The sequence below is a fragment of the Cygnus atratus genome, chromosome 1 (genome assembly GCF_013377495.2).
Source record: "Cygnus atratus isolate AKBS03 ecotype Queensland, Australia chromosome 1, CAtr_DNAZoo_HiC_assembly, whole genome shotgun sequence".
In the NCBI taxonomy this organism is placed as follows: Eukaryota; Metazoa; Chordata; class Aves; order Anseriformes; family Anatidae; genus Cygnus; species Cygnus atratus.
The window spans coordinates 194,961,177-194,980,497 of NC_066362.1; the positions used below are offsets into that span (position 1 = coordinate 194,961,177).

A 19,321-nucleotide genomic window follows, 5' to 3' on the forward strand; every position below is an offset into this window, starting at 1 on the left:
TGCAAACAAAAATTCAAAATGTCTTTCTACAAAGGTATTCGTATTTTGTTTGGAGTTGTGAAGTTTGGGGATCATCTCTTAGTTGGTAGGAAGACAAGGAAAAGTAGGATACTGATTTAAACTGAGTCTTGAAAGGACTGATTTAAGTTCAGATCCTATGGATTTCATGGGAGATGTAAGAATCAATTCTTAACTTCTGAGAAGAAAATAACTTTATCTTCATTTTATATTGCCTTAGAAATCTTACGGAGGATAGAGATTATTTTGTGTGTGTGTGTGTGTGTTATTTTTGTTCGTTTGTTTTTAATAAAACTAATTATCACACGCATCTAAGGACACAGACTGCATTTGGATAGATGTCTGGATGGTGGGATTTCTTTTTGGTAGAGATTTTATTTGTTATGTGAATGTTCACATGACCAATATAAGGCCCAAAGAGATGTTTCAAAAGGAGAAATAAAAAGGGCGTATAAAACTTGTTCCCTTCTGCTCTTCTTCCCAATCAGAATTTAATAGGACAGGACAATACAGGGTTTCTCCAAGTCTGTGAGAAAGCTATGAGGTTAAAGGGCATCCTTTTATGTACTGCTAGCAAATAATATGAAGTGAAACAAAGCTATATCATAGTTGATAAAGAAACAATTGCTGCTCAATATAAAATAGGGTTAACACAGCCATAAATTGCGACTTATGTTACTCATAACTACTAGTGAAAACATGTTTGAATTGAAGCTGAATTCATCACATAAAAAAATAAATGACCTAGCAACTATAAATCTTTTAGTCAATTCTTTACTAAAAACCTACAAGCATATGCAAACTATGAAAATGCAGAAAAGAATATGGTGTGTAAGACACAAATTATCATAATAAAAGGAACATATTGACACTAAAAAGAATAATAAGGCAATAAACAGGAAATACAGGAGTGTTTAGCAGCACTAAAGCTATGAAGACAGATATTAAAAACTGGCAGTTTAAAAAATAATCTCATTTCAAATCAGGTACGAGATACATAGAACTACCAACATATTTTAAAGAGTCCCAAACTAATCCAAGTTTAGGATGGAATTCACATCTGTGTAAAATAATGAATAACTCTGCAAGAGATAATTTCCTTTCAGGTTCATAAAGCTCTGAAAAAATATTCTTTTCCCTTTCTAATGTCTTCTGTAATGACAGATCCAAATATCAGGTAGTTTCCAAAGTCTTTCCTGGAAGTGGAGAACCCTACAGCCATTTCATAATACTCTATTTAATTACATCAGATGTGTGCAGACAGAATGTCCTTACCAAAATACTAAAACAAAAAAAAGCTGAAAATTTTCACTATTTTGATGAGATCTAAAATTCTGTTCAAACTAAGAAGTAGTTACTGTTAAATGAACAAATAGCAGCATTTGGCCTTGTGTTTGTAAGATGCCATTTATTTCTCTCCAATAAAATCTCTCTTGAAATGGAAAAATAATTCAAAGTTCCCAGTATTGCTGTGAAAAGACAGGCAAACCTGCCAATACTGGCAGGTTGCAAAGCCGGACACATTAGACTCCCTATTATTAAGCTGCAGATTTGTCTTGAGTTTATTTGGCATTTGCTGATTCCAAGAGTAGTTGCTAGATGTCTGGGAATCTGTTAAATTCCTGCCCAAACAGCAGGACTGGTAAGTCTACACACGTAATCTGGTTTTATTGTTTTTACTGTCTACTAAATATGAAGTATTTTTTAGTGGAGTACCATACTTAGGCTATTATTCAGCATATTACTGCTTAAATAATATGAAGATTCCTAGAACAGCAGAAAATGACTTTTTAAATTATTCTTTTAAGCAGGCTTAGGACATTTTTTTAAAGCTGAAAATGTTTTATCACAATAGCAAAAAGGTCTCCTGATCCTAACCAAAAGCTAGTGACCTTAAATGATTTTAAAGTTACCCATGCTGTTTAGGAATTCAGAGGAAGCTTGAGTTAATTCAGTGTACTCAATCAAAAATCATATGGAATAAGCAGTTCGTGTTGTAAGCAATCCAGACTTTTTTTTTGTAGACATCAGTACAGCCATATATGCTGATTAGAAATTACCCCAAAAGATACAACTCAATCCTTAATCGTTGCTTATGTGATGAAAGCAAAGGAACCAGCTCAGAAATGGGGCATGTTAATCTTCAAAAAATAAAAGGCAATCAGTAATAATATACGTTGTGATTTAGAATATTCAAAATGGTAAAGTCACTGAGCTGGCACCTTTGCACTCCACATTAAGGACTGCCTTCAGAACAGGCACAGTGGTAAACTTCTTTTCAAATGCAAAAAGAGCATCCAATTTTCACAGCTGTATTACACTAGTCAACATCCTCCCTTGGTCTTCACCACTGCCCCTTTCCTACCATCATTGCTTATCCTCACCTGGTCCTCTCTCTCTCTCTAAGTTGCAATCACCCAGTTCCCCAAACAGCTGCCTTCGTGGCCTCCCATCCGTGGTGTTGCCACCCTCCTCACCCCACTTCTTCCCGTCAGCACTGGCTTCCTCTCCTCCTCTTGGAGGCATTGCTGCAGTTTCAGGTTCTCCATGCCTCATTTCGGATACTAGATTACCTCACAAATGAAGCGTGTTTCAGCAATATCCCGGTACACTAGTAATCTTTTCAATCTAAAAAATGTATGAAGAAACCATTTCACCTGCAAGTAGTTAGCAACCACTTTCCTTCTTTTGCGCACTCAAAGAAACTACAAAAAGATAGCAAAGAATGCAGTGTTATTCAAATAAAGCAATTCTGAAAGCCTACCTTATAGCGTCACACACTGCTTATTTTATAAGCAGAAGATAAAAATATCTCTTTCTTAAGTAGTAATTTCTGTTTTTAAATACTCATTGGGATCTCTCTCCTATCCATGCCAAGCAATGAGCCAACATCCCTGACCTCCAAACAGCAGCGGTATGTCCAGCCCTGCTTGCTTTCCCAGGCCACTTCCAACGTCATTGCGACGTGACTGTAACTCTTATCTGAGGAAGAACTAGAGATGTGTTATGAGAAAGTTATGGAAAAACAAGGAAACAGTCTGGGGTTAATGTCAGAAGTGATTTTGTTTTGTTTTAAAAGCATCTATTTTGAGGGTCCCTCTTGCAACACTGATAAAGGAACACAAACTATCACTTTGGGGGGAAAAGCCATGCCTCCTCAGTGGCGCTGTTAAGCTCCACTGTGCTCTCAGTTTACTTCTCAGGGAGGGACAATCTTGTCATCAAAACAACTGTCCAAAATAACCCTTTCTTGGCCAGCTCTACAAGAAGAAATGGTTCTGTGATGGCTACTACAGCCTGAAATATCCCATAATAATAAAGCTGGTTCATCTGGCAGAAAGATGGGAGTTGTTGGTGCTCCCATATCTACACTGAGACACATTCAAGTTTCACGGAATGATGCCTGCCTTTTGTTACAGTACAGACGTGGTGCTTTCCAGCTACCGTCACCCACGACACTTTGAAGTGGAGCTATTTTATTCTCACTTTTCCAAAAGCAGAATTGCTACAATGGTGAAAGAGTGCGTGTTTGCATATGCCCAGCCCCCTGCAGAACCTGTTGCATAGAGAGAACAAAACGCTGGATGAATGGAAACATGCAGTGACAAGGGAAATTCATGCCAATACTGCCAAGTGTGACAATAAAATGACTTTCTATTTAAAACGGGAAATGTGACTCTACCCTGTGTGTGGACTAATGACCTGTAGAGTTAACACCATCTGAGTAATGCCCAAACATAACAGAGGTATTTTTATGCTATTATCTTAAATAATCTACGTAAGAAAGAGAAGCAATGGGGAAAGAAATCTTCATTTTCTCCAATACTGGTGCAAAAGAACAAAACAGTTTATAATAGATTAACAGAGTAATTAACTTCTGCCTGGCTCCACGCCGTACGCAATTGGCCATGGGCAATTGGGCACTGTCTGTTTCTCTTAATTTTTCCTTAACACTCTTCAAAGTTCTCGTCTGCAACCGTGAGACCTGCTTTTCCTCCTTATCCTTCGGAGGTGTGGAATGTCATCCCCTCCCCACCGCAGCCACTTCGGCCTTACCAGCTAAGGGGAGTGGAAGAAAGGACAGAATCAATGAGCGGAGCTATGGTATCCTATTGAGACTTAGAAAACTTTATTTATTTATTTATTTTCTAAACTGAAAACACTTGCCAAATCCTTCCTGCAACTAAGCACTGAAGGGTTTGGTTCCCCTGTGAACTGGAAATTAAGTCTGGAGGCAGTAATGAATGCCTTTGCTTGTACTTTTAATCACTGCACAGGAGGAATGCAGTCGGTTTCTAGCAGCTGTGTGGGGTCAGGATGCAATCTTCCTGAATCCTTCAACATGATACCAATTACTGTGGGGTGATTTAAATTAGCAAGGAAAAAGACTTAATTTAATTAGAAAAGTGGCATATTTGCTTCCATGTTTACATTCTCTTGCTGTTTTCCAAAAGAAAGGCTGATGCATGCTACTTTTTTTTTCCTTTGTATTTTTTCCCATAGAATCATAGAATAGAATCATAGAAACATCTAGGTTGGAAATGACCTTCAAGATCATCAAGTGCAACTATCAACCTGGCCTACCAAGTCCCATAACTGAACCATGTCTCTTAGTGCCACATCCACATGTCTCTTAAATACCTCCAGGGATGAGGACTCCACCACCTCCCAGGGCAGCTGGTTCCAATGCCTACTCACCTTCTCCACAAAGAAATTCTTCCTGATTTAAACCTCCCCTGGTGCAACTTGAGACTATGTCCTCACATCCTACCACTTGTCACCCGAGAAAAGAGGCCAACACCTTGCTACAACCTCCTTTCCTGTAGTTGTAGAGAGTGATGAGGTCTCCCCTCAGCCTTCTTTACTCCAGGCTAACCAACCCCAGTTCCCTCAGCTGCTCCTCATAAGTCTTGTTTTCTAGTTTTGTTTTATTAACTGTAGATTTTTAAAAATCAATTATTCTTATTGCCAACAAAAATACACTGCATAGTCACTTAAAAAAATTTCACAGATTAACACATTTATTCTAAGTCTTAATTTTCAAATGTTATGGCAGAACATTGTAAATTGAATTATCCCTCTCTAGGAAATAGGAAATGTGTTTACCCTTAATTTAAACCTGCTTGCTTTTGGATGCAAATTAGAATTTTATTAAAGTAAAAACAAACAAACAACAAACAAAAACAGCTTCATAAATTGTTTTAGTCAATCAGCTAAACTATTTTGTAGCAGAAAGAATGCATTTAGCAGAATTTATTAAAACTGACTTTGCACATAACATTAACCAATTTTCTAACAAATACCTGCAGTTAATGGATTGAACTGAAAGTTTTTCATTACCGTGTCCATAATTGCATTTGCAGAATTACAAGAGCTGTTCCAAGTATATTAATTGCTTCAAAAATCCTCTGGGTCCAGGTGCTCAGCCAGTGACAGCTCCCAGCTCAACACTTTGACTTTCTGCAAATGAAAATCTGACTGCCTGAGAAGATGAAGTGTGTTCACACCTGGCTCTTCATCATAATTTTTGAAACTTACAAAATATTTTCATGTACAGGTGTACAAGAAGCACTGGCTAGTCATACTGTAGCACTAGAATTATTTTGTACTTTCTCTAAAATTGTAATAGCTATTACCAAATGGATGCAAGTCTTTCAAAAATTCTTATTTCCATAGATTTATCTGAATAGCTATTTTTTTTGAAGTGCAACTATATTTGGTCTATATTTTAACAACATTTTTATGCTTTACATTTTTATTAAATGCAAATTACAAAGGGAAAAAGTAGATAGCTTCAGCTGATAGAAAAACAATCCAGCTGTTCCAAATTTTAAGATCTGGGACAATTGATAGACATTTCCCCCACTGAAGCTGAGGGAAATAACAAAACTCGAGATGAAATAACAAATTTTTAACAAAATTTCATTTTAAGAAATTTTCAAACTTTTTTGGTTACAACTGTCACAAACACTATTTAGTATTATGAAATATTTTTTCCACCTTAGCCTACTAAACTCTCAGTTCTTGCATTTGTCAGTACTAGTTTAGCAAAGATTATCTGATTAGACAACATATTCTAAAATATTTCTTGGATAAAATGATAAAAATGGTCTACGACCAACACCTTGGAAATAAATGTATTTGTAACTGAGGTTTAAAACTTTCACAGTCCACCAGCTTAATTCAAAATATGAAAAACAATATAAGTAAAAGAAAACCTAAAGAAAATTTGCACTTTTCCAGAGAGACATCCTTAAAGACTAAATAGCTAAATAGATTGCTGATTTACTTTTTTTATTGTTACAGTAAATTTTTTGATTTACAGTGGTGTTGTGACCATTTAGCAGCCTCGATTCCTCAATTCCTGTGGAAGGGGTTTCATCTTCCACCTTCTTCTCGATCCTCTAGTCCTTCTCCTTTATTTTGGCATTACCTCTGACTTACAGCAACCCCAAATGGTGTTAGCACTACTGCATTTTGCACCTGACCATTACTGAAAATAAAGCAAGAGACCGATCTCAAGTTGCCCCTTGGGACCTTCTAATTTCTAATTCCTCTCTAACCAGACAATCTCTCCCTCAAACAAAACTCGCTGCCCCTCCCAACTAGCCAGTTCTCACATTTCTTGTATTTATCTCCACCTGAACCAAATTGTCTCACGCAGTGTGCTTTAAATGCCTTGCTGAAACAGAGAGCTTTGATCCACTGCATTTCCTTGCCTACAGAATCAGTTATCTTATCAGAAGAGATATCAGGTAACTCTGGTACTCACCATTTCTGGAAACCCACGCTGCATTTTAACTCGGAATAGCTAGACATCAATGATACTGGCCTGGGCTGTGTTTCTGCTCCCTTCCCCAGCCCCCTCCCTTCTGTACTTCAGACTGACACTAAAATACTCCAAAACCAGTGGACACAAGCACCAAAACTTGAGCAGCAGATGTGGCTTGTAATGAAACACATTCTACCTTACCTACTGGAGCAAGGTCACTCATTTCTCTCAGTTGAAGAAATACTAGGATTTCCAATAATTCCTATAATTTGATTAGATACCAAGGAAAACAGTTCACAAAATGGGCATTCTAGCATACCTTAGTGATCTTGGATACCTATCGAGAACTCTGCTTTGACAGCTTTCTGACAGACTTAAAAAAAGTAATGCATTTTTTGCTTTATGATCCTCAGCTTCCAGACCATCGTGCAAGCACAGATGTGAACATAGATGCGAGAAATTAATCCAGCAGTGAACATGGACTTGTTTCCCAAGTAGAAAGGGATTCACAGCTTTGAATGAATGAAGGAATGAAAGTAAATAATAATAAAAAAATAACCCTCCAGGCCAAAATAAATAGCTTTATGAAACAAACAGAGGGAATTGTAAGGCGGAAACAAAACTCTTCTTTTAAGTCTTAAAAACTAAATTGCTTCTGTTTTCTTTGATCTCGCCTAAGTTACTCTAAAGGTCAATGAACACTGGAACAAATATTGCTAAACGCAGTGCTGGATGGCTGCAGAGAGCCGTGGAAGTTTGGCTTTACTGCACACAGCACATCACACAGTGACCTCACCACCGCTACCAGCTGGGGACTCGCAGACCACATTTACCAAAAAAGGCCAAGTGCTTCGTGCCTGGAATCTTTTCCCAGTTAGCTCACCACGCTTTTGCTAGGATTTGTACAGTAATTGCAGAGGTCTTTTTTTTTTTTTTTTTTTTTTTTTTTAAGCTCAGATGGGGTAAATCAACGGGCTATCCAATGCAAAGCCGCGTTTGTGTAGTCTCTGGAGACGACTCAGCTTTAGTTAAACTAAGTGTGTACAGAAAAGGAAGAACTGAAATATGTGCAATAAAAACAGAGGAGCAAGTAGTATAAATCGAGAAGAGCAAGTGATGCAGATTTGTATATTGTTAATTTGATTACAAACAATAGTGTTTAATGGAGAGCATTTCTCAGATTTGTTGGGTACCTTCAGGTTTTGAAGTACATATGAATAATTGGTCTTTAACATTATTCTTGTGACATTCTAAAACACTTGAACTTTGCACTCTGGGTTTATGCTGTCCTTGTATTTGAAGTATAGCTTTGTAATGTCAGCAGGATATATTTTATCCTCCATATTCTCTTTGATTTCTGTAATCATATTTTGTGCCTAAATTTCATGTAGATTTGAAGATGGAATATAACATTCTCATTCTCTGTATTAAAAGTGACATTTACGGTACTGAAATCTCTCTAAATTACTTATTATAAAAACAACATGGTGATCATCTTAGTGAAAAATATTATTTTATATTCTTTTTCCTTTTTTTTTTTGGGTGCATATGTGTGGTGCAGCAGTGGTGGAGGATTTTTTGTTTCCAGATGAATTTTACCTAATAGTTTAGAAAGAATAAAAAAGTCCAGCAAGCTCTCTTACAGTGGTACACAATATCATTTCCTATTACACATATTAGTAACAAAGCTAGCTAATATTTTTTCCCTGGAAAAAGTTTGGAAACACCACTTAATGGAGTAGAAAAATGAAAAATTTCAAAGTCCAGTTAGAAGACAAATAATGCAATACTCACCACTGCTTAGAAAATATGCTCTCACAATGGAGAGCTGATCACAAAGACCAACTGCTTGCATCTCTAACTACTGCTGAAATCACCAATGCAAAAGCTATACAATTAATCTCACACTTCTATTCCTTATCTCTTCAAATGTCAGTCCATGTGATGCAAAATTACTTGTACGTTTGGTGCTCTAGAAAGATCTAACATGGCATAACTAGCAGCTATCCTGCACAGTTCACACCATCTCAGCCTCGGTCTGAGAGGACCAGGTACAGTGAAATGTTTGGGGTCTTGGCGGAGAGAGTGATGACAGAGAAATAATAATGTATTCGTGTTTCACTATACAGTTCTACACTGTTTTAAGTTAATACTAGAGAAAATCCAGCTCAAACATGATATTTCAGAGCAGAAAGTAACAGCTGATACACGGTCCACACAGCTGACATGTTTAGAGAAGATCTCTAATAAAAAGTGACATTCCCAGTGTCCTGTGAAACTTGCTGCAGGAATCCAAATAACAAGAAAGCGTCTGTTTCCTGTTTTGCTATCAATTCAGATCACCCCAGAGGAGTTCAAAGAGCCAAATCTCTGCACAAGCCTTTATTAACTGCAGATAAATAACTAGCAGTCTAAACTCATCCAATATCTACACGAGTTCATAAATTCTCAAGGGTTTAACCAAGTGAACAGGCACAGAGGTAAGTGCTCTGACCATGTCCTTCACTAACAAGGAGTTTCAGAAAAGCCAAATTTCTGCTATATTTCAAAGTGATCTTGTTATTTCTAGATTGCATGTTGCTATTTCTTAATTACTAGAAAAACAGTATTAAATGTAATTAATCACCCACTTCTTTGTGTTGATTTTATTTATTAAAAGGCCAATTGAATTTGTTTCTGCTGATAAAAATCAATTAGAGGGAATGTATGAAACTGTTCCACAGTCTAGGTCATGCGGGTGGTCTGAATCTCTTGTTTTTGAACTTGACAGTTGAACTCCATGAGCGGCAAAAGAAAATACGAGTTTATTTGACACTTTATAAAACAATGAACTGAGAGAACTCTCCATGTGGTCTTGATGTGTCAAGCCAATATCCTACACTTCCCAAAGCACTCATAATGTTGCATAATAAAATGCATTAGGCATGGGAAGAAAAGTAGTAGACCCAGGTTCTCTCCTGTACTCATTCAGTACATTGTAGTGTGACTACAGACAAGTCAAAATGATCACTGTTTCCCCAAATAATATAAGATGGGTAAATACCCATATTTTCTCTGGAGGAGAAACTAGCCCTGTGAAATACTGAATTGAGAGGATTCAGTCTGTCCTGCAGTACTCTGGAATTAATGTTGAACAATTGCTGATTGAAAAATCAAATGAGTAATCTTCAATTAGATCATTAAAATATTCTGACATCTACTGAGAGATATCACAAGGGACAAGGCTTGTCAGAGGGGACAGCAGTGTCTTATATACTTCTGCACAGAACCCTGTATGATCCACCAGTGGATCTTCTCTCTGATGTCCCAGGACAATCAATAGCACAGCAGGTTAGGCTTTCAAACAGCGTTCTCAGCAGAGAAGAACGATATCCCTTAAGCTATAGGAATACAAAATGAAGTGGCACCTCAGAGAGCTGAACAATGCAACTAAAACCCCATGAAAACTGCAAATAGTTTTGTGCTGGGATTACATTTTGATTTGTGCAGCAGCACAGTAAACAAACTTCCACCCCTGCATCTAACAGCAGCAGGGTGGGACAAGAAAAGAATGCAGTTGTACACAAAAACATATCAAGCAAGAAGTAAAAAAGCATCTATTTCAGAGAAAGCTGACCTCAAGTTCACTGTAAAAATTCTTCTCAAATGTTTATTTAGTTCCTGCACGGAAGCAGTCTCATCTGTTTTCTGCACATTCACAACAGTGGTAAAAAAAGCGTAAGCCTGCAGTCTCTCTTTCCAACATCTCTGTTCTCCTTCTGAGGTTGTTTGAGTACAGCACAAGTGCAACCTCAGCTACAACATCAAAGATTTTTAGTACCCGCCTAACCTTACAAATGGAAAGTTTCCCAGAAAATTTTATGAGTGCTAGTACAAGATGCAAAATGCTTCAGAACTAGCATATTTGTGTAACAGGAGGAAAGGTTATTAACTGTATCTCTGACTACCACAGCCTTTAAGCATCTGTGATCAAAGTAGTGACTGATAACCACTTAAAAATACAGGATCAGACTGAAAATAGCTCTTCTAGATGAAGTTCATTTTAATATCTTTTTTTTCCCAATAACATCTGCTTTCCTGACTACTGAACCCTGATAGAGGCAGCCGGCACTGTTTGGCTAACACCAAAGAACTGGCTCAAATCACCAACTGCAGCCCGTCCTCCATGGGAAAATCTCTGGGCAACATAAAGATAACCATCACCACACTGCATCAGCTGTGTGAAGTGGAGAGGGAAGTCAGATGGAAAGAGTATGCCTGTGGCACACTGACTTCTCTTGGTCTTTACACAACAGCCACTTCAGGGCCACTGCACCCATGATAACTGTTTGAACCCTCTGTATGGTTCTGTGATAACCCAAGGTGGAAAGAAACCTAAATGCAGACATCAAAAAATAAACACAATTCCACATGGTAAGAATGTGCAAGATTCATATACTCACAATACACAGAAAGACCTGTACCCTATGCATATGCTCAGTCTTTAAACTCCATATCTAGATTATCTCCTTCTCTAAAGCAAAGAATTCCATTCAATTCATTAATATGTTAATGACGATGGCATCAAATATATTTGAATATATCTGCCTGTTTTTAGTCTGGGTTTCAAAACACAGTGATAAATAAAGAGGAAATGAAAAAGAATTGTTTCCATAGCCACTTACTTTTGCTGCTCCAATTTGCTCTTTACGAAACTTCTCCAGGGGTGCTATGAGCACATCATTTGCATTCTGGATCTGAAAAGTTAACACAAAGCATATCTTTTCAATAGCGAGTATTTGCAGAAATTGGAGCCACTGTAACTCTGACAATGTATAAGATGGAAAGATTCATGTCCATAACATCCTACTAACAGCATATGGGTAGGACTAAAATAATTCTGGCTTCTTTAGATAAAACATACTACACACATGTTCACCAGTCATGCAACATGTCCACGAGCAACCAAAGCAATTGTAATGCATGATGTGATAAGTTTAATTGCAAGACATAGAAGGGTTTTCTGGTATTTTACTTCCACTTCTTGTGTCTTGTCTAAAATCGGAATAGAAAATGAAAACTTCCAAGAAAATGTTTTGGCAGAGCAGAGAAGACAAACATAGTAGTAATGACAGCACTGCCTAAAAAGCGTATGTTTACAAAATCTGAAGCTTTGACAGCTGAATCTTTTAGCTATGTCTTTGGATTATATGCCTAGTTACACTGAGCAGAGGAGAGTACGGGAGCAGAAGGAACACTAAAAAGAAAAGTAGACAGTTCAAAAAATATTCTAGATTGGATTCCTTCACTTTACTATTTTTTTTAAAATGAACTGAAGATGTCTGACAGCTATTTTTATCACTTTAACTTGAATGAGGATTCCTAATGAATCACAGTATTCCCCTCATGGTCTTTGTTTATTTTGTGTAAATCCAGACCTGGAACCCACCTCTGGAAGTTGCTCACACCCCCGACCACCTTCAGTGGTCCCTCGTCATTTGGGCTGGACACGCACAGGCAGCAGAATACAAATGTCAGTCATGCCATTGTGTCCCTCACCGTAAAATGTAGCTTGACTTATCCATGTGCCTTTTAAGGACAGACAGAATAACCAACTGAACTGATTTTACTGGAGAAAAATCATAAGATGCCTTTTAAGGACAGACAGAATAACCAACTGAACTGATTTTACTGGAGAAAAATCAGAAGAAACATTATATAATATAATATTTTAATAATATATAATATTATATATTTTTTCATAAAACCCAGGCTTTGTACCTACAACACATTTAAGTTATTGCATTGGGCCCTGTCTACAAAGGGTATATTCACCTTCTTTTTCTTTCATTAAATGATTTTCTACTCTTTTACTATTGTGTTCAAGGTAACAAATATTTATATGCATAATTATTATCAACATTATCTTTTCTAAATGCTTTTTTTCTACCTTTCAGGAAAAATAGTTCTTTTTTTTTGCTCCAGCTTCATAGACAAAGAACCACACCTCCCCAACAATGCCTCACAGATTTCATGCATCTTTCCTGAAAACTGCCAACACATCAGAAATAAAGCACAATAAAACACATTACAATATTCTATTGTACTAAGTACAGGCAAAACTTTAGGCTTTCCGCATGAACAGCTCTTTTGTTCCTCACCAGTCCAGCCTTTATGCCATACTCATCACATTCCACGTTTGGGCTTTGGCATGTTTGGAGGTCTGGGCAAAGCTAACATGTACCTAAGCCAAATGTGAATAAATAAAGCTCTTGTAATTCTTCCAATAATTGATAAGTTACATTGTCATTAGAGCATGAAAACTTCCCAAAGGGCTATAACAATAAACATACAGAACAAAACCATTAAAACACAAACACATTTTCTTTCCTCCCAAACCTAACATTACCATTTGAAAGACCACAGAATCACCACTTATCTCAGTAGGGCAGAGTTTAGTAAAAGTCAAGTCTCTCTCTGACATCCTGATGTAACAAAGTCCAAGGCAGCACAATGGCATGTTTGATGATGCAGTGATCAAAATGAACCCATTTTTTATGGTAATAATTAAAAATCAGGCACTGGGAAAGTAGAGGAGCAGAGTGCTGGATGGTTTCAGTGAGCTTCTGCTGTATTCAACATATTCCATTAGTTTGACTGGAACAGACTGTAAAGCTGTACTATTCTCCAAGCTGGCATTTCCCCCACATATATAGACTTACAGCCAATATCTAGCACTTTATCTGAGATTCAACGTTTTCTACAAGGCAAAGTGCATACATACACCTAACTAAAGATAATTCCTATCCCAATGGTTACTGTACAAATAAGGCAGATAAAAATTAACAGGGGTGCAAAAATGCTAAATGACTTGTACGCCATCAGGCAGAATTGCAGTGCGTATATCTGGAAGCAGCTGGAAGCTTTGAGAGCTTACAGAGCATGTACATGGCTTTTGGCTTGTACAGAAATCATGAAGGCTTGTTGGAGTCACTGGGACAGAAGTGTGGATGCATATTTTCTTTTTTTTCATGTACAAAAGTAATTTTTTTTTCACTTTTAGAGTCATTTTTATATACACCAACAATATACTGAACACCTCAGTGTTCAATTAAAAGAGACATACATTCATGTTGTTGAATTATTACTCTTGATGTCAACAGTTACTGCCAGTCTTGTGGCTAGTCATCGTCAGTCCAAACTAACTCCATGTGGAGCTGAATACTTCTTCAGCTTTGTATGTGCTCAAAGCTATCACATACGGATAGCCTCCATGCCCCACCAGGAGACCTCAAGACATGTAGTGTCCTCCTGATAGCCTTAAAGTGACTGAAACATGATTACCACCAGCCTCACTCAATTCTGAATGAAATCTTTTGGAGAAAGAGTCCTGCCTCAAGCACTGTGGAAGAAGGTGTTCATAGGCACCACGTGGCATTGCGAGGAATAAGCTGGAAGGAAGCGGCTTTGCTGGATTTCTCACACAGCTAGAGCCAGCTGGGAGCAGCCAGTGGGGATCACAAGACTAATTAAAAGCTGTCACACACTTCATCAAGTCGGAGTCTGTGCCTCTGAAGAGAGCTGCTGGGCCACATCGACAGAACATCCCTGGGCTGGAAGTTTCTGCTGACCGGAGCCCTGTTGTGGCACATCACCTACTGGCACAAGTATGAGCTAGTCAAGTGATGGGTTGTTGCTCTGAGACGAACATGGCAGCAAAGTACCAGAGATACCAGCAGCTGTCTCTTGACAGCCCAGATCACAGGACACAGCCTGCTCCAAAGCCTCCTGTTGACTGCCACCAGCTCCTGCATAGCTTTTGGAAACTAAAAAATACATAGAAAGAAGAATTGTTTTGCCTTATGCATTTATTTATTCATTTCTTTTCATTACTGATTCTCTTCACTGCAATTACTTTTATTTAAAGTTAACTTAACAGTTAAAAATTGGCTAAGCCCAGTCCCCCAGAATTAGGAACCTAATCTTCCCACAACCATTTTTATTGCAATCCAATTGCTTCAGATAATCTGGAATTTTCCCTGTGTGGCTCTAATATAGTAACTTTCTTCCTGCCAAGACGATAATCCCCTTCTTACTCAGTTATTGCAGCAGGCTGAAATCACAGACACTTGGAACAAGCAAACCATGTCAAAAAGTCTATAATGGTTTCTGTAAATAGCAACTTCAGAAATCCATGCCGTGTTTAAAATACAGATCTTTTTTTCTTAAGAGCTTATTCAGATTAGTCACACCTGTAAGGAAGTTACACTCTTTTGATCCAATTCAGCTATTGAATGGTGCACAGTTCCATCTCCCTGCATGGCTAACACATGGCATTCAATCAAATAATGGGATAGTTTCTCTCATTTGGAAAAGTACCCATATTCCTCCAGAAAAAAAAAGAAAGGAAGGAAAAAAAAGAACCACGCAATTCTAACTCAGTGTCAGTTCAACAGTCTTCTAAATTAAGATGCTAGACATGTAGTAAGGAAGATACAATAGAAAATGTTACTTTGAAAACTGAGAAATTTATATTAGATAGATCTAGTAAAAAGAAACAGATTTTTATAAAGAACTTAAATCAACTTTCTAACTTTGATATGTATAAATCCCTCTATTTGGCATTATTGCTAAAAGTACCATTAATATAAGTACCACCAAAATCACATTGAATTTGCAAAAACTACTTGAAAAAGAACCACATAAAAAATGAGTATTTTTTCTCAGCCAGCTTTGACAATGTAAACCCTCAGTTTAGATAACTGCAATACCGCTCTGTGCTCTGACACCCCTTGAGCCAACATGGTGAATCACCTTAAGTTGTCTTTTCTCACTCATGCTTTTTCACCTTTCCAACCCATCACCTTTCCTTCCAGAAGTTTGCTGTAAAAATGAATTAAAGTACCAATGGTGAGAATAAACTGTGGTTTTAACATATCAGAGAGAAAGTCCACATCTATACTTGGGGACACGGCTGGCTAACATTTTTAAACTGTTCTTTTTCAGAAAAAAATCAATCATCGGTAGAATGAAGAACCCACAACATCGACTAACATATCCTTATAGGAGTAATGATTATTAAACCATGTTAGAAAGGGATAAATAAAAGTTATTTGTAAAGCTACCTGAACATTTCCATTCCCAGATTTTCCTAAATTTAAGTCCATGTTAATTTCTGGAATAAGTTTTCTATGACACACTGTATTATATAAATTGCATATACATAACTTGAATTCCTGGCTAATTTTGAATTTATTTCCTGTATTTATGTATTTGCCTAAATATAAATTCATATGATTTACATAACGTTAGCGTATAAGCACTATACCAACTTGTATTTGGGATACATGTTTTCTTGGGTGTCAATATTTTATGCAAGGAATTCAAAATAAACTCTGATAAAAAGCTTTATAGCAGAACATATCATGCCTCAGTTTTCTGTTTATGAAATACAGAATTCTTTGAACTAAGTTTTATTTTTTTGTTGTGTTTTGTTTTATTGCTGTGAATAAAATTGTCTTTTTTTACTCCTGTTTTCCATCTTTCATAGAAGGACACAGTAATTCCAGTTTGAAGGCACCTCAGGTGGTTCTCGAGATTAATCCCCCTGCTCAAGCCACAGTCAGTACCAAAGGTGAACCACACTGTCTGGGGGTTTGTGCTGAAAACCTCCAACGACAGAGACCAGCCAGCCTCAGTGGGCAGCCTTCATCCAGTGCTCAAACTGCACTCCTGGTGGGATTTTTTCCCCCCTTATATCAAGTGGGAATCTTTGTTTTTAATTTTCCTTCGTCCTCCTGCTGTGCGTTGCTGTTCACCTGCACACAGCTACTCTTCAAATATAAAGCATGTCAGTCAAGAGACAGCAACTTCCCTATTTGCAACATAAACCATTTCAGCTATGTATGAATGTATTTTTGCCATAATGCATCCAACTGAAGGAATATGCATGCAGGTGGGAAAAGCTGTAGGACCAGGGCTGATGTTCAGCTTTTTCAACAGAACAGAATCAACTCTAGCCCAAATCTGGGACAATGTATGATAAGCAGTTTGCACCTCCACTATTCTTCTTCATCTTATTTTATTTAGGACCAGTGGATATAGACAGAAATTGAACTAAAATTTAACTAAATTTAACTAAACATTGATGCAGCTGCTTATTCATTATTAAATACTAACAATATGGACACAGAAATCTTAAGCCCTGAAGAGTTTTTACAAGCTCTGAGCTTCACGTGGCAATGTACAAATGCTGAATTGCAGTAAAACAAAAAGCCCACCACCAACAACAAAAACACAGTACCTCTTAAGGTGTGTATGTGTATTTGTAGGGTTAAAGACTTTAGGCAGCTCACAGAGCGAGGTAACTAACAGGATTCCCAACTGACAGAAAAAGACAGCAACAACAGCAAGTGAGGCAATTCCCCAGCAACAGAATAAGGAATTAAATAAAGCTCATCTGAATTATAGTAAAATGTTTTAACTATGAAAACAGCTGTTGGATATTCTGTATATATGAAAAAAAAATACTACTGCTACAAGTACTTTCATTGCAACACAGAATTATCATGCTTGCATATTGGAAATAAAACTCAGTACCCTGAAGTGCTGAATGACTCACGGTTTCTGAATGCTGACAAATACTGATTTGCTTCATGTGGTGTAAGACTTTTAGAAAATAGCAATTAAATTCATTCAAACAAGGCAACAAATCTCATAGCTAATACATTTGCAGTAATGCATTACTAATGTAGAAATACATAGACAAAAAAGAAATGATATAATTTGGAATCCTTTCCCCAAATCCTACTAAATCCTAATGTCATGATCTGTCAGAAAAACAAAACACAACAAAACACTTCTTTCAGTCTGTGGCGTGTATCAACAACTCCTAATCAATACAACTTCAAATGCAACAACAGAAACCAAATACAGACAATCAGGCATTTATGTACCTTACTTATATACCAGGTTTACATGCTACAAAGAATATAAATATGTCATTGTGAAACACTAGTCATGTAGTTAAATCCTCAGTTCTTATTTGAAATTATTAAAAGTATAAATATTACATAAACTTAATAATGTGCATTTCAGTGAACACATATATTTGACCTAAGTAGGAGAAATATTTTAACAGCTTTGTACAGGTAACTGTACACAGTCAAATCACATAATTACAAAACAAAGAATATATTTGAAGTTTATCAGAACCCCTCCCACATGTACAAAAAAAGATGATATCAAACAATATTCAAGCTCGTGATTTATTTTATTTATTTTTTTAATATCACTACCAATGCCAGTTATTTCAAGTGGAGCTGAAACACAGATGTTAACTCACGCTCAGAAGATCACAAAGTCTTAACTATGGACCAGTAATAACATAGGTTGGACACTTCTATGTACAATGTATAGTGCAACGTTCAGCTTCTTAGCAAAAGGCTAGTGCTGCATCAAAAGGCCTTAGCACATTGCCCCAAGAGAACGCTCACAAATCCCACACCAGTCAAGGCTGGGGGTAGTTATATAGGCCTGAACAAATTATTTTTCTCAAAGTTTTTTCAAGTGAACATTACTTTTTTATTTTTATATTGTATAACCTATGTTGATATTTACAGGAAACAAATCATCCTATAATTTATGATAATTCACTGTTTAAAAAATATGAATATGGTGTCATATTTGAAACAACTATTTCTTGAAATAGTCAAGAAATAACACACGAGAACATGTACAAAGGCTGCCCTTAGCATGTAAACACGAGTCTCCTCGTGGAGTCCTCTTGAAAGATTAGAGGAAGAAACACTCCTCCGAAGAACAATGTGGAGCAGGAACTGAACTTCAGACTTTAGGTCTCCTCAATTATAGAGCAAGCACAAGAAAAACAGCTCCCCTTGGATAAAGTCAGTCCTCGTGAATAACCCTGACTCACATTCTACCATCAACTTTTTAAACCTAAACACTGTTATTTTACAAACTACACATGGATATAAGATGCATGTATAGAAGAAAAGGATGTGGTATATAGGAATAATAATTTAAACTTAACATTGCAATCATTATTTCTATTTTTATGTATCCTGACTTTGCAATTGCTTGGTAAGGGGCTTGGTAAATAAAGGCTTTCTGATACATTTTTACCCCCAACATCTAATTTTAGATGCATAAACTAAATCCAAAAGCTATATCTTTCAAAGTATTTGCTATCAGACTTTTTTTTTTTTTTTTGAGGAGAGGTGAAGTAAATTGGGGGGTTTTGTTAGAAGTCTCCATATTTCAGATATAAATGTACTCCATAAATAATGCTCTGTCTTTTTATCTCTGTGTCCTCTAATGATGCTGTGGTATTATCATGCTTGGATATCAACTCCTGTTCCATTTCCATGAACTCTTCTTTCTATTTCCAGGCAAACTGACAAAGCTAGAGACATATACAGATGTCTGCTTTTGTACGAGCCAAGAGGAGATCCCAAATGTCCTCTTCATCTGGTTAGAGACATCCTTTAATGTTCATTTGAAGAGAAACTGTCGGCGCGCTACAGTTTTGAG

The 19,321-nt window shown here is 37.0% G+C and overlaps 1 protein-coding gene across 1 annotated transcript in view; it reads right to left on the reverse strand.

The window, feature by feature from the left end:
* ARHGAP42 (Rho GTPase activating protein 42) overlaps nucleotides 1-19,321 on the reverse strand; it is a 170,306-nt gene that overhangs the window by 66,316 nt on the left and 84,669 nt on the right. Inside the window, exon 4 of the mRNA XM_035542460.1 lies at nucleotides 11,455-11,526. Within this exon, the coding sequence (XP_035398353.1) occupies nucleotides 11,455-11,526 (72 nt within the window). The remainder of the gene's footprint in view (nucleotides 1-11,454; nucleotides 11,527-19,321) is intronic.